At 48.0% G+C, this 15240-nt stretch overlaps 2 protein-coding genes across 4 annotated transcripts in view; both read left to right on the top strand.

Annotated features, from left to right (window-relative positions):
- Positions 1–15240, top strand: part of STPG2 (sperm tail PG-rich repeat containing 2) — a 470822-nt gene that overhangs the window by 147860 nt on the left and 307722 nt on the right. The window lies entirely within an intron of this gene.
- Positions 10220–11932, top strand: LOC149524569 (uncharacterized). Its single transcript, XM_089777648.1, is given in 1 exon segment — positions 10220–11932. A coding segment is annotated over 1 exon segment (1713 nt).

The raw sequence follows: 15240 nt of genomic DNA on the forward strand, positions 1-15240 counted from the left end.
TGTTTACGGGTCCTGGCAGCCCTTTGGGGAAGGGGGTGCCTAGGAGGAGAAGCCAGCATGATGGGGGGCCTGCTGGGAGTTGGGGGGTGGGTGCTGGGAAGTGGCTGGTGGGCCTCTTCATACACACAACCATCCGCTCCATGATGGATGTAATGGAGGAGCACATAGCCTCGTGCTGGTGCAACAGGTGCTGCCACATGGTCCTCCTCAGTTTGTGGTCAGCTTGGTACTCCTGATAAAAGCTCTGGCTGAGGGAATGGAGGCAGTCTAGGTGTTTCCACACCGGTCCTTGTGGATTCACTTCCGCCTGCGGGTCTCTCAGGATTGTGGTTGATGGCATGGGAGGTGATGGACACACCACCCTCTCAGCTGGGCCAGCTCTGAAGAAAAGTGAGAAGGGCAGTCATCCCAGGAGACAGTGTACATGAAGCTTTGCCCTAATCTCTGAGCCGACTGAAGTTTTTGGTTCAGATGATGGGGATGTGCTTCGAGCAAGGCCACCTGTGGCCCAAAAAGCAGGCACTTTCATGCAGGGGCATGGGCATCCCAGGGGAGCATTGCTATACCCACATCCCAGGGACAAGTAAGCATGGGAAGGTGCCAGAGAGGTCAGGAGCCTGTGGGCAGGAGGGAGGGAGGGAGGGACAGGGCGGCTTAGCCTCCTCCTGTGTCCCGCACACGCCAGATCCAGCACTGACAGTGTCCCAGAGAGAGAGAGCTTCTGTCTCTGCCCACTGGAGGGGGGTGGGAAGGGTTGGAGGACATGTGTGTGAGTGGCAAAGGCTGTTTGCTGGAGAGAGTGCTACTGAGGTTCTCTCCGCTTTCTCCCCCTGGCAAGTTTCCATGCAGGGGATTGGTCTCCTCTGCATTGCTGCGCTTCACCCAGAGCGGTTGCTGCCCAAGTGTGGGCATAAGCGGATCGGATGGTGCCCGTGTGCTGTGAGCAGCACCAGTAAGGAGGCATGACCCCAGCCTCCTTAGTGGTGGGTTAGGAAGATGTCCCACCATTGAGGCTGATGGGGTAAGGCAGGCATCTCCAGGAACATTGTGAGAAGGGCTGAGGGGTTTCTGGGTGAGAGTATCATGGGGCTGAGTGCTCCAGTCTGGTGCTCCATGTGCACAGGCTGTTGTGTGACCTCCGGCCCCTCGCAGCCCACTGCCTGTCCCCGTATGTGTATATGGAGAGTTATGGAACTCATCTGAAGTGCCTATATCGGGATTGTCCAACACCTGAGACACATCCTGAGAGGGGGAGACCGGCCGCAAGCTGAGGAGTAGTGCCTGGCTGGCCTGCTCTTTCTCCTGCTACTCTTCCTCCTCATCATTGTTATCCTCCACAACTGCTCCCTCGTGGAGGCTGTCGCTGGATGTGTCCTGACTGGACTCAATGACGACGGGGGGGAGGTGACCTGCCCCAGGATGGCATCGAGCTGTTCATAGTAACGTTACGTGTATGGTGCCACCCCAGAGCATCCTCACTGCTCCCTGGCCTTATTGTAGGCCTGCCTGAGCTCTTTAAATTTCATGCAGACCTGATTGTGGGTCTGTCTGTGTCCCTTCATGGCCAGGCTGGTGGCCATCCGGCAGTAGACCTCGGCGTTGTGCCTTCTGGTGCCGAGATCCTCGAGGTTGATCTCCTTGCCCAGACCTCAATGAGATCCAGGATCTCCACTCCAGTGCAGGCCAGTGCTCTTCTGCGTCCCTGGCCAGGTGCAGCCGAGGGTGCTGTGGGAGTGCTGCCAGGCCCGGGGGGCTCAGAGTGCGCACTAGGGTTGGCTGTGGCTCCTGTGCTGTTGCGGTGTGGCACTAGGCTGGCAGAGGTCTGCAGATGCACAAATCCTGCAGCCTGTTGCTTTAAAGGCTCCGCAGGAGAAGGGGAGCAGTGGAGATGTCAGGTGTGGCCAGAGACCTCTGGAGGCCAATTATTTTGAAATAGCAGCAGCTGAGCATCCTCAGTCATGCTATTTTGAAATAATAATTTTGAAATAAGAATTATTCCTCATGGAAAGCAGGAGTTGTTATTTCAAAATAACCAGCCCCTTATTTCAAAATAATGGGCTTGGAAATGTGGCTGGTCCGCTTGTTATTTCAAAATAAGAGGAGTTATTTTGAAATTACTCTCTAGTGTAGACCAGGGATCAGAGTCTTCCTTACAGTGTTGTTTAATGATTGCATTGTCCTCGAGGAGCGTTGTGCTATCTTGGGAACGTAACGGAGTAGGGCTGTTGGAATGTGGCCCGTATATAGCATTTGTTGCTTGAAAGAAGCTTCTCCTATTGTCTTAGTCTACAAAACTTGATCTTAGAGGCCTTCTCTTGCCACTACTTTTTTGATGTCACATAGCTTCCTTTCGACTTCGGCTTTGAGCAGGTCATAAACCTCATGTTTTTGTTGGCTAGAGGAGTTTGTCAGTTTCAGAATGCAATTCTTTTCTGTTGAATTAATTTTAGGATTTCCCTGTTGTTTTCATCAAACCAGTTGTGATGCTTATGAGTGGAATATCCTATTTCAACACATGCACTGTGAATGATATTTTGAAGTTCATCCCTGTACTCGTGAATGTCAGTGATGTTATCGGGCAAGTTAGAGCGTTTCTCAGATAAATGTTGCTGGAACATCTTGCAGATGACTTGGCCCACAGTGTTTTGATGTTGTACAGCTTTCACTTAGCCTTTGGGTGATTGCTGTGAGATGGAGCAGCTCCAGGTACATTACTGGTCTTACTAATCAATGGTGTGTGCAACAGTGACCTGTGCCTCTCATGGCTCATATTACATGGACTTAGGCATCTCACTAAGAGCTGCAATGTGAATGTTGAATCTTGCCTGTTCTCTGGCAATTATGGCATTTCTTCTGTTTGGGCATTCACAATGTTGAGGATTCATGAGGGTGTAGACATTCTAAGTGACAAAATTCATTGTCTTACATCCCTTGTTTTAGCTGTGGAATTGTGATCCCAGTGGATGTGACCATCCTTTTGGAAGAGTGTGACACAGCCTATATACCGCTTCACCATTTGGGCTGACCAAAGGGGAACCTAAAACCAGACAGAGCAGGCCTTTTTATTGTGAATCAAGTGTGTAATGTAATAAAGTTGCACTCTGTGTGCTGAAGGCGCCTAACTCACTTAGGGGCTTTTGAAAATTTTAGCTTTGATCAAGTATAGGAACATTTTAACTGTTCTGTGTGAGAGTATGTGGTATATCAGGTAGGGTGGTATAATCATTCTGCATGTGATTATGTGGTATAACAGGGAGACTTTCCAAGGCTATCTCTACACAGCAACATTATTTTGAAATAATTAACATTATTTCAAAATAACATGGTCCGCATTTACACAGCCGGCAGTTATTTTGACATAATGTTGAAATACTGTCAGTCAATCTGGAGGACTTCTTACTCCGACTCCTATAACTCTCATTGTACGAGGAGTAAAGGAAGTCAGAGGAAGGGTGCTTTATTTAGAAATAAGTGCTGTGTAAGCAGCACCAAAACTCAAAATAAGCTATTTTGAAATAAGCTATGCAATTGATGTAGCTCAATTTGCGTAGCTTATTTTGAGTTAAGCCCTGCTGTGTAGATGCACCCCAATACTCCTACTATTTATTTTTCACCTTACGCAAACTATGAGGGAGCTAGCATTATTTTACATCAGATAAGTGTGTAACAACTGCAACCTGGACTGATTCTCCAGACATAGGAATAAATGTAGAAAATAAAAGCATTAAAATAAAGGAAACAGAAAAAGAAAATCCATAGTGTTTGAATGATTTAGTAACTGGATTGCTTCTGGCCATTCTCTCTGTGCTAACTTATGTTGTGTAAGTAGTTAAGTGGCTTCTATTTAATGGCTAAATCATTTTTAGTACATTGTCACAATTATTGCTTTCATGCTGAATTGTTAATGGAATCACTTTGGTAGCATATTAAAAGTACTGCATACCATAGTGCTCATTTACTTCCAGAGCTAAGGTTTCCTTGAAATCATATTGTACTGCATAATTGTAGTTTTATTTTACAGATTGTAAATCTGCATTTTTGTGATGATACGCATTACAGGGTTTCAGGTCTAAGTATTTACTAAGAAATTTATATCTTTCAATAGGCTATGCCTGATTTCACAGCTTAAAAAGTTAGCTATATTATATTAAAAATATAAACCTATCACAGTTAGCATTGGCAACAGCATTTTAAATGCTTCTAATTTACTATGTAACAAAAGTATTTGTTACCTTTACCATTGATTTTTATAGACAGTATTTAAAATACTCTTGTAATATGTTATTTGGCAGCAGAATATTTTTAAAGAATTAGCAGATATCCAATTAGTTATTATAAAAACTGGAAGAAATATATACAGGCTGTCCCCGGGTTACGTACAAGATAGGGACTGTAGGTTTGTTCTTAAGTTGAATCTGTATGTAAGTCGGAACTGGCGTCCAGATTCAGCCGCTGCTGAAACTGATCAGTTTCAACAGCGGCTGAATCTGGACGCCAGTTCTGACTTACATACAGATTCAACTTAAGAACCCCAGGCATCCCCAAGTCAGCTGCTGCTGAAACTGATCAGCGGCTGATTCCAGGAAGCCCAGGGCAGGGGCTTCCTGTAGTCAGCCACTGGTCAGTTTCAGCAGCTGCTGACCTGGGGACGCCTGGGGCAGAGCAGCTGGGGTGCTGCCGGGTTGCTCCAGTAGTGCCCAGAGCAGCGCTACGGGACCAACCGGCAGCGCCCCAGCTGCTGTACCATAGGCGTCCGGAGCAAAGCTGCGGAGCATGGGGGCAGCGGGACAGCCCAGATGCGCCGTGGCTGTCCTGCTGCCCTCAGGCTCTGCGGCTTTGCTCTGCTTTGCTCCCCGTTCCCCTGGTCTGCAGGGGGACGGGGAGCAAAACAGAGCAAAGCCGCAGAGCATGCGGGCAGCGGACAGCCCAGATGCGTCTGGGCTGTCTGCTGCCCGTGTGTTCCGCTGCTTTGCTTCCTCTCCCTGGTCTGCTGGAGACCAGGGAGAGGGAGGGCCCCGTTCGTAACTGCGGATCCGACATAAGTCGGATCCGTGTAACTCGGGGACTGCCTGTAGTATAAAAATATGTAATGTTTACTATACATTTATATTTGCAGAAAATTCAGTGAAGAAAAATAAATGCTAATTATTTTTTTCTTGTTTTTATTGTGTGCCTAATTAACAAGAATATCATGCATGTTCACAATACTTAGCAATAGTCTGCTAAGTAATAGCGTGACAAATGCTATCTGAAAGATGATTGTCCAGAGTCATGTAGGCAGAGTCACTTAGAAGGAAACATTTCCATAAGACAAGTAGGTCTTAGCTCCTTTAAGGTCTTTAAAAATGAAAACCACAAATCTTAAATTGGATTTGGAGTCAAACAGAATTGATGTTGTGTATGGAGCACTTGTATTATGTGCTGTCCTGTCTTTAATGTCTAAGAAGCAGATTGCTGCATTTTGTGGGAGCTGAAGCCTTTCATTTGGCCCTTGCTTTGATCCCCAAGTAGGTTTTGTTACAGCAATCTAATCTGGGAATGATTAATACATGAATCATCATAGCTGACTGAGAAGAATGGGCATAATCTCTTAGTCATTTGAATATAAAAGAGGTATTCCTCTCCACCATTGCTTTCTTTGTTTCCAATAGTAGGCACAATGCTGTCTTGAAGGCATTGGTTGAATCTACTGGAAAGGAGGCATAAGTTAGGGTGTCTATGGAGTAATGGCAATATGAGAGCCTGTGACATGTAACAACCTCATCCTGAAGACTCATGCACCCGTTGAACAGTAAAGAGGACAAGATTGAGCCTTTTCGGACACAGGGAAAGATGGATTTCAACAAGAAAAAATTGTAGTTAAGCATCATAACTTTCTGGGGTAAGCCCCAAAATTAAAACTAAACATTCCATTTTGTGCTGCTAGTCATGTATATTAGATAGCATCTTGTGACTTTACTCTTAAAAGGTTTCTTATCCAAATACTGAACAGGTTCCACTTTGCATATTTTATACAATCTAATAAAATATACAGCATGGTGGTTTAAGTACAAAACAATAATTCTTTTTTGTTGTTCTCATGACAAGCCACTGCGTGGTGACCAAGTATGAGAAATTTAGACACCAATTTTTATGTTTAGCAAATTATAGCTAAAGCACATCATTCACATAGTACTCTTCACATAGAATCCAATCCACAAGTCACCAACAACGAGAGTGGAGTTGAGCCCATTGTGTTTATTATATTTTGCCCAAATTCATGAAAATATGTAGACCTGGGCTGTTTGTTTGTATAAAGGCATCCTCACTAAGGCCTAGGGACCATAATTTCTTTACATATTGTTTTCTTCTTGTAGCCCATATTTGCAGTCATCTTGGAGGTAGATTGAGCTCCTTTGCTGAATATTACAGGTCTTCCACAAACATTGGGTGTCTGCCACGCCAGCCATTTTTATAGGATCTGTCAAATACAGGCTACTACTTCCCTTAATTTATGAGGTTTTTCTGTGGGGACAACCACTGAGAGCTAGAGTCACCTGAAAGAGAATATCTATCATATAATTGCTTGGGAGATGATAGGTGGTTATACAGGTACTGTATTAGTTATCGATGGGTATCTTTGGGTTGTGGTAATGGCTGCAGTGAGAATGCTTCTACTCTATGGAAAGGAGAAGCACTTCCTCTCAGCATTCTCTCTCCCACAGAAGGCTTCTTTTGGACTAAAGAAGGCAGCAGCCAATCTGAAGAACCCATTAGGAAAAAGCAGTCACCTGTTGACTTTTGAAAATCAAGGGGGTAAGAGACTGGAGCTGATGACTTAGCAACTTGACAACAGATGACAAGTAGGGGCAGGACCAAGGATTTAAAGGAACAGAGAATTCTGCTTGGAGGTTGGGTTCATACATAACATGGACTTTATGGAGTGGGTTTGATTGGTGTCAGCTCCTTTAAATTTAACTACAGATTTCAAACATTCAGTAATATGAAAATCAAACACTTCATAGTTCAAACATGTCCAGTTATATCAGGTAAAAAATTGAATCCAGAATGAAAAAATAATTTCTATAACTGAGGGTACGTCTACACTACAGCGCTAATTCGAACTAACTTAGTTCGAATTAGTTAATTCGAACTAAGCTAATTACGAACTAACGCGTCTAGAACTAAAAACTAGTTCGAATTAGCGTTTTGCTAATTCGAACTAGCAAGTCCACATTGAGTGGACCCTGAACAGGGCTTAAGGATGGCCGGAAGCAGTGCCGGCAGGGCATCAGAGGAGGACTTAGAGCATGGAGATGCTGTCTCAGGCTAGCCGAGGGCTGCGCTTAAAGGGTCCCGACCCCCACCCCGGACAGACAGTTCTAACGGGTGCCCCGCTTGCAAAGCAGTCCTGGCTTTAAGTGCCCGGAGTACCCACACTGGGCACATCACACCACTCGGCCATCAGCCCGGCTGCACTTGCCGCAGGCTGCCATCTGGGGAGAAGGGGCAATCGGGGTGCTGCAGGAGAGCTTTCACCCCCAGAAGCCCGCAGAGCCAGCCCAGTCCTCCCCATCGGGGGCTCGTACCCCATTCCTCCCTCACCTCCTTCCACTTACCCTTCCCTAGCCCCCCTTCTTCTTGATGTACAAAATAAAGATAACGTTTCTTCCAACATTGACTCTGTCTTTATTGAAAAAAACTGGGGGAGACTGGGAAAAGGAGGTGGGAGAGGGGAAGAGAAAGGCTGGGAGAGGGGAGGGCAACTAACATGATTAGGGGTTGGGAACAGGTCCCAGATGAAGAGAGGCTACAGAGACTGGGACTGTTCAGCTTAGAAAAGAGGAGATGGAGCGGGGACAGGTCTCTAAAAGCAGGGGTTGGTTGGAGAGGGTGCATTCAGAAAAGTTCTTCATGAGTTCCCATAAAGAAGGACTAGAGGACACCAAAGGAAAGGAATGGGTAGCAGGCTTGAAACTAGTAAGAGAAAGTTGTTCTTGACAAAGCAAAGAGTTAACCTGTGGAACTCCTTGCTGCAGGAGGCTGTGAAGGCTACAACTAGAACAGAGTTTAAAGGGAAGTGAGATCAAGTCATGGAGGTTGGGTCCATGGAGTAGTCTTAGCCAGGGGGTAGGAGTGGTGTCCCTGCCCAAAGTTTGTGGAAGGCTGGAGAGGGATGGCACGAGACAAATGGCTTGGTCACTGTTTTCGGTCCATCCCCTCCAGGGTCCCTAGGGTTGGCCGCTGTCAGCAGACAGGCTACTGGGCTAGATGGACCTTTGGTCTGACCCAGGACGGCCATTGTAAGCTCAGGGCTCAGGGTCGGGGGTCTCAGTGGACCCCCTTGATTTTCATGCACACCTGGTCCTGGGTGGCCAGGCTGGCAGCTCTCCTGCCCTAGACGGCCACTTTCCTGTGCCTAGTGCGGAGATCGTGGACGAGGTCCACGATGTCCACACTAGCCCAGGAAGGTGCCCGCCTCTTGCGGTCCAGGGCAAGCTCCCGGGAGCCGCCAGCCTGGTCCCGGGAAGAGGGGGTGGGTTGGGGGACATCGGGTGGGTGGCTCTGTGCCGTGCCAGGTGCAGGGTCTGCTGGCTGGGTGCTGGCAGGCTTGCACCTGGCATGGGCACCGTAGCCAGTCCGTGCCCCTTTAAGGGCTCCGGGTCCGGGAGAGGGGCATAGAGTTTCCCTGGTGTTGGCCAGAGTGGCCACCAGGGAAACCTGGGGAGGGCTAGCCTCCCACTAGTTCGAATTAAGGGGCTACACACCCTTAATTCGAACTAGTAAGTTCGAACTAGGCTTAATCCTCGTAAAATGAGGTTTTCCTAGTTCGAACTAAGCGCTCCGCTAGTTCGATTCAAATTCGAACTAGCGGAGCGCTAATGTAGCGCCTATGAATGTTAGTTCGAACTAACGTCCGTTAGTTCAAACTAACATTGTAGTGTAGACATACCCTGATGTATTACAAGTATGGGGTAACAGAGAGTAAAACACGCAAGGCTTGTAGTGCTCTGGGTTATGCATGATCTTAAACTTCATCAAAAGCAAAGTGTGTGAGATGGTAATTACTGAGTCAGTTGAAAAAGCTGCAAAGCATGTTACTCCCTTTAGAGGTTTTTTGTTTGTTTCCTCTTCTTTGCTCTGCTTTTGCAGGACAAGAGCATGTATAGGAAAAATGAAACATATATGTGTTTCAGGTTGGAAATAAATCTTCTTCTTCGAGTGGACCTGTGGGTGCTCCACTCTAGGTGTCGGGTCCCGTCCCGGCGCCGCGGCTCGGAGAATTTTCATAGTCGTATCCCGCCAGCCCGCGCATGCGTGCTCCTTCAAAGCGCCGTTCGCGCCTTTGATCAGCCTGGCAACCGCCAGTTCCTCTCAACCACCTCAGGTCGCGGTCGGAGCTCCCTGTGTTGTTAGATATATCTTTCTCATTAGCATTATTAGTTTGTTTTCTCAGTGTAGATAGTTACTTTAGGATTAGTCGTATTCCTGTTCTACAGTTCTATTGTTAAAAAAAAAAAAGTTTTCTCTTCAGATCAACTCATTAGCACTACGGCCAAACGCTAAAGAAAATTGAAATTGACAAAGCTTACCGAGGTCGGCATCTAGCCACCCTCTACGCCTAGCAATGTCGGGATCCCCCGGTTTTAAGAAATGTTCACTCTGCCGCGAAGGTATGCCCGCGGCTGATGGCCATGACGCTTGCATAAGGTGCTTGGGTGAGTCACACGTTCCCCAAAAGTGCACCCATTGTTGCAAGCTTACGTCCAGAGCCCGCAGAGAGCTGGAATTAAAGATCCGCATGATGTTGTTTGACAAAGCGCTGCTGCCTGATCCGATACCCTCTCCAGCCTCAGCAAAAGCTTCTGATTCAAAGAGGAGAGCGGCTTCTCCCAGACCGGTAACTTCAAAGAGAGCAAAGCCGTCCCCGGCTCGCTCCCTCCCTCCAGCAGCCTCAAGGGCTTCGGCAGCCCCCAAATTGACCTCCACGGGGTCCCGCTGCTCTACTGACCCCGCTGATAGGGGATCGAAAACGCAGAGGGCTCGGGCTGCTTCGGTGCCGGCAGCAGCAGCGCCGGCTTCAGTTTCACCGGCTGGTGCTGCAGCGTTACCGCTGAAACTGACAAGCCAGCCGGTGCCGGGTTCGCAGGCATCAACGTCAACGGTGCGGGATCCAGCGGCACCGCTCGTGACGGCACCGGCATCGGCGGCACCGGACCCAGCCATGCGCATTCCTGACATGGCGCCACCGGCAAATTTAATGACGTCAGCACCGAGCACTTCATCGGCACCGACAGCGGAGCAGCTGCAGCTGATCTCCCCGGCACCGCTCTGCGTTCACTGTGTACAGAGCTCTCCAGCTGACATGGAAACTGACAGTACCTCATTACATAGGAAAGCTCTATCGAAGACTCCTGGGAGGGACAGATCTGCCTCCCCAATTTTCTCACCAGGACCATCTCCTTCGCCACCAAGGCGTGCACGGTATCGAGACTATAATGCCTCTCTGATCCATGTTGCATACAGGCGGCGCGATTATAGGGACACAGTATATCTAGAAGCACAGCGATCTCGCTCACGATCTCGTTCACCAAGTCGGTCATATAGATATGAGTCTTCTAGACGTTCTCCACGCCGCGTCTATTACATTCAACGCACTAGTGCACGTTCGTCGCGTCATTCTTCTCCGTCACGCTCTGAGCGCTACTACGGGCACTACTATCGCTCGTGTGACGACGGTGCCCACCGTGAACAAATATTACCTTCACATAGGGGATCATCCTGCAACTGCCGATCACCAATCACACAATACTCACCTCGTCCAAAACAGCTAAACTCACCTCCTCCATCGACAAGCCAATCTGTCCAACAGGATCAGTCCGAGTTGGAGGAAGGGCAGCTGTCTGACACAGAGGACCCTAAGCCAGAAACCTCTCCAGCGGACTGCGCATCGTCCTCACCAGATGAGGCAGTCTGTCCAGGTGAATTGTCTCCACCAGACGATCTAAAACAGTTCCAGGACCTGTTTAAATGGGTGGCAGGCACGCAGGAAATACAGCTGGCAGATGTTCCAGTGAGAACACATCGCCTATTAAAGAACCTCCGCCCACAACAGCATGCAAAAATCGCCTTACCAATTGACGACGCGATCATGGAAGTGGCGGACGAGATATGGCAAACTCCAACATCGGTTACTCCTACGAATAAGAAAGCCGATAAGAAATATTTTGTGCCGGCGAAGGGGTTAGATTTTCTATTCAACCACCCTCAACCCAATTCGTTAGTGGTTGACGCAGCGCAGCGAAGGACCAAAGCACCACAGTACAGAAGTCTGCTCCACGATAAAGACAATAAAAAGTTGGATCTGTTTGGTAGAAAGGTCTACTCTTCAGCCACACTCCTATTACGTATGGCTAACTACTCGGCTCATTTATCAAATCACAACTTTGATAATTATTCGAAGCTAACGGAGTTGTTACATCATCTTCCAGACGCTAAGAAACCACTATTAAAAGCAATAGTTCAGGAAGGATATGCAGCATGTAGTACTGCATTACAAATTGCAATGGACGTGGCAGACACAGCAGCTCGGGCCACGGCTACGGGTATCGCAATGAGGAGGTCATCATGGCTTTCCTCTTCAGGAGCACCAAAGGAGATGCAAAATAAGGTTGAGGATCTCCCCTTTGATAAGCTTAAACTTTTCGCAGCAAATACTGATGAGGTTCTCCATTCAGGCAAGGATTCTCGTGCCACCTTACGTACGCTGGGGATGTAAACGCCCAATTTTAAACGAAGGTGCTATTACCCTTATCAGAGAAGATATGATTTTAACTTTTCCAGACAACAGACACGCATGTCGGAAAACCAGCGCCCTAGGCAACGTCCTCAGAGGAAACGACCCCAGCAAAACCGTTCAACCAACCAGTCTTCAAACAAGCAGCAGATTTGACTTCCCTGTCAAGGTTGCAAGCACGCCTCCCTCGATCAACATGGAAAACGACACTTCTTCTCTTTTCCACCATCGACTGAAATCATATTACCACCAATGGTCCAACATCACCACAGACAGATGGGTACTAGAAGTGGTGCAGTACGGCCTCTCAATTCCTTTCCTCTCCATTCCTCCTCCCACCCCACCCACCCCGTCCCTTTTCAGAGACCCTTCTCACGAGCAACTGCTGAAACAAGAAGTCCTCTGTTTGCTCGCTATCGGGGCAATAGAGGGAGTACCCAAACAATTTTGGGGAAAAGGCTTTTATTCCCGGTATTTCCTCACACCGAAGAAATCGGGAGGCTGGAGGCCCATTCTAGACCTCCGAAAGTTAAACCGTCACCTTCGGAAGTGTCGATTCAAGATGGTGACCTTAGCAACTATCATTCCGTCGTTGAACAAAGGAGATTGGCTTGCAGTCCTCGACTTACAGGACGCTTATTTCCACGTAGCTATTCACGTGGCTCACAGGCGTTTTCTTCAATTCCAATTGGGGAACAAACATTTCCAGTACACGGTTCTACCATTCGGACTGGTGTGTGCTCCCAGGGTCTTCACCAAAACTATAGCAGTAGTGGCGGCCCATTTACGCAGGGCAGGAGTGACAATATTCCCTTATTTGGACGATTGTCTCATCAGGGGCCCGACATATACAGAGACATGTCATATGGTGCAGACAGTAGCCAGCCAGTTTGCATCCCTGGGAATTCTCATAAATCTAAAAAAGTCATCATTGGTTCCATGTCAAAACTTGGTTTTTATAGGTGCACGGCTCGACTCAACGGTGGCACGGGCATACCTACCGTCAGAACGTTTTGTGGTGATTCAAGACCTTATTCATACGGTCACGCATGCTCCCACGATTCCTACACGCGTCTGCTTACAGGTAATGGGCCATATGGCGGCTTCCACCGTAGTGGTACAAAACGCAAGGTTACGTTTTCGCTGCCTCCAACATTGGTTGGCCACGGTATACAGCCCAGCAAAGAACAATATCCACAGACCGGTAGTGGTACCCCAACATATACGGGATGCCATTCAGTGGTGGGTCAAACCCAGCAATCTTCTTGCGGGCATACCATTTCATCGCCCGCAGCCTACAAGGCAGATAACTACGGACGCTTCCCTTACGGGTTGGGGGGCGCACATGGACAACATGTCTATCCAAGGGCGCTGGTCAGCGCAAGAAATGATGTTGCATATCAACGTACTTGAGTTACGGGCGGTATGACACGCTTGCAAACATTTTCAGTCCCACATACAGCATACAACTACCAGAATCATGACAGACAACATGGCAACCATGTTTTATATCAACAGACAGGGAGGTGCCTGATCTCGTTCCCTGTGTGCGGAGGCTGTTCGGCTATGGAATTGGTGTATTCACAACAACACTATTCTAGTAGCGTCCTACCTTCCAGGTACCGACAATTTAGTAGTGGACTCACTCAGCAGACGTTTTCCCCACGACCACAAGTGGGAACTCTGCACAGAGGTTTTAAACAAGATATTTGTCTGGTGGGGATCTCTGACAATAGACTTGTTTGCCACAGAAAACAACAGGAAATGCCCCATATATTGTTCAAGAGCGGGAGTAGGACATCAGTCACTAGGAGATGCCTTCCTCTTTCACTGGGGAGGGACACTGTTGTATGCTTTTCCCCCAGTCGTTCTAATACCCAAGGTTCTCGAAAAAATCAGCTTGGATGGGGCGCAAGTAATTCTTATAGCCCCAGCGTGGGCTCGTCAGCCTTGGTTCTCAATACTCCATCAGATGTCAGTAAAGACTCCGTACTCCCTACCACTACTCCCGAATCTCTTGACCCAGAGCAAAGGATCTCTACGTCACCCAAAACCCGAGACCCTGCACCTCACAGCATGGATGCTTGTTGGTTTAACAGTTTCGAACAACTCTGTTCTCAACGAGTCAAGAAGGTGCTGATGCATAGCAGGAAAGAGTCTACGCGAGCTACTTATATAGCGAAGTGGTCCAGATTCCAGGCATGGTGTGCGGCTAATAGCCTTGATCCCTGTTCCACACCTTTACCATGTATATTGGAGTACATCTTGCAACTCCATGATAAAGGATTGGCAATAGCTTCTCTACGGGTGCATTTAGCAGCTATTAATGCCTTTCATCACATGGACGATTCTTCCTCCATATTCGCGCACCCTACTACAAAAAGATTCCTAAAGGGACTCTCAAACCTTAATCCGCCTCGAAGACCCCCTCCACCCTCGTGGAATTTGGATCTAGTATTGCAAACTCTATCTCAGCCTCCCTTTGAGCCTCTAGCAACTATCCCGCTACACATACTTACCACCAAGCTTCTGTTTCTCCTAGCCCTTACCTCAGCTCGTAGGGTTAGTGAGATAGCAGCGTTTATGGCTTCCCCTCCTTATACAATATTCTCTAAGGACTCAGTTACGTTGAGAGCTCACCCAGCGTTTATTCCGAAGGTGTCATCTGAATTTCATATTAATGAACCAGTGGTTCTACCATGCTTCTTCCCTAAACCTCATGCCTCACCGCAAGAAGCAATATGGCATATGCTGGATGTGAGAAGAGCCTTGGCTTTCTATATTGATAGGACACGGGACTTTAGGAAGACGGACCGTTTAATAGTGTCGTTGGCAGACCGTTCTAGAGGCCAACCGCTGACTTCTCAGCGTATCTCGAGACTTATTGTTTCATGCATATCTATGTGCCATTCTTTACGGGGGAAACCCCTGCCGTATCCTCCAAGAGCTCACTCCACCAGAGCGGTCTCCACTACTACAGCCTTCCTGAAGGGAGTCCCGTTCCGGGACATTTGTAGGGCAGCAACGTGGTCTTCTAATATCACCTTTATGAAACATTATGCTATAGTTGACCATTTTGCTTTGGATTCTTCGGTGGCTACAGCAGTACTTAGTCGTACTTAATCTTAAAAAAAAAACAAACAAAAAAACATTTTTGAGTTCGGAGCACTCCGGACTCTTTGGTTACTGCTCCGGAGTCACCTAGAGTGGAGCACCCACGGGGCCACTCGAAGAAGAAAAAGAAGTTACTCACCCTGTGAAGTAACGATTGTTCTTCAAGATGTGCCCCGTGGGTGCTCCATGACCCACCCTTCCTCCCCGCTCCGAATCTCTTTATTATCTCTTTCAGTTGGGCGGATGAGAGGAACTGGTGGTTGCCAGCCTGCGCACAGCTGATCAAAGGCGCGAATGGCGCTTTGAAGGAGCACGCATGCGCGGGCTGGCGGGACACGGCTATGAAAATT

Source organism: Pelodiscus sinensis, chromosome 4 (assembly GCF_052426305.1).
Source record: "Pelodiscus sinensis isolate ZL-2025 chromosome 4, ASM5242630v1, whole genome shotgun sequence".
NCBI classification, from domain to species: domain Eukaryota; kingdom Metazoa; phylum Chordata; order Testudines; family Trionychidae; genus Pelodiscus; species Pelodiscus sinensis.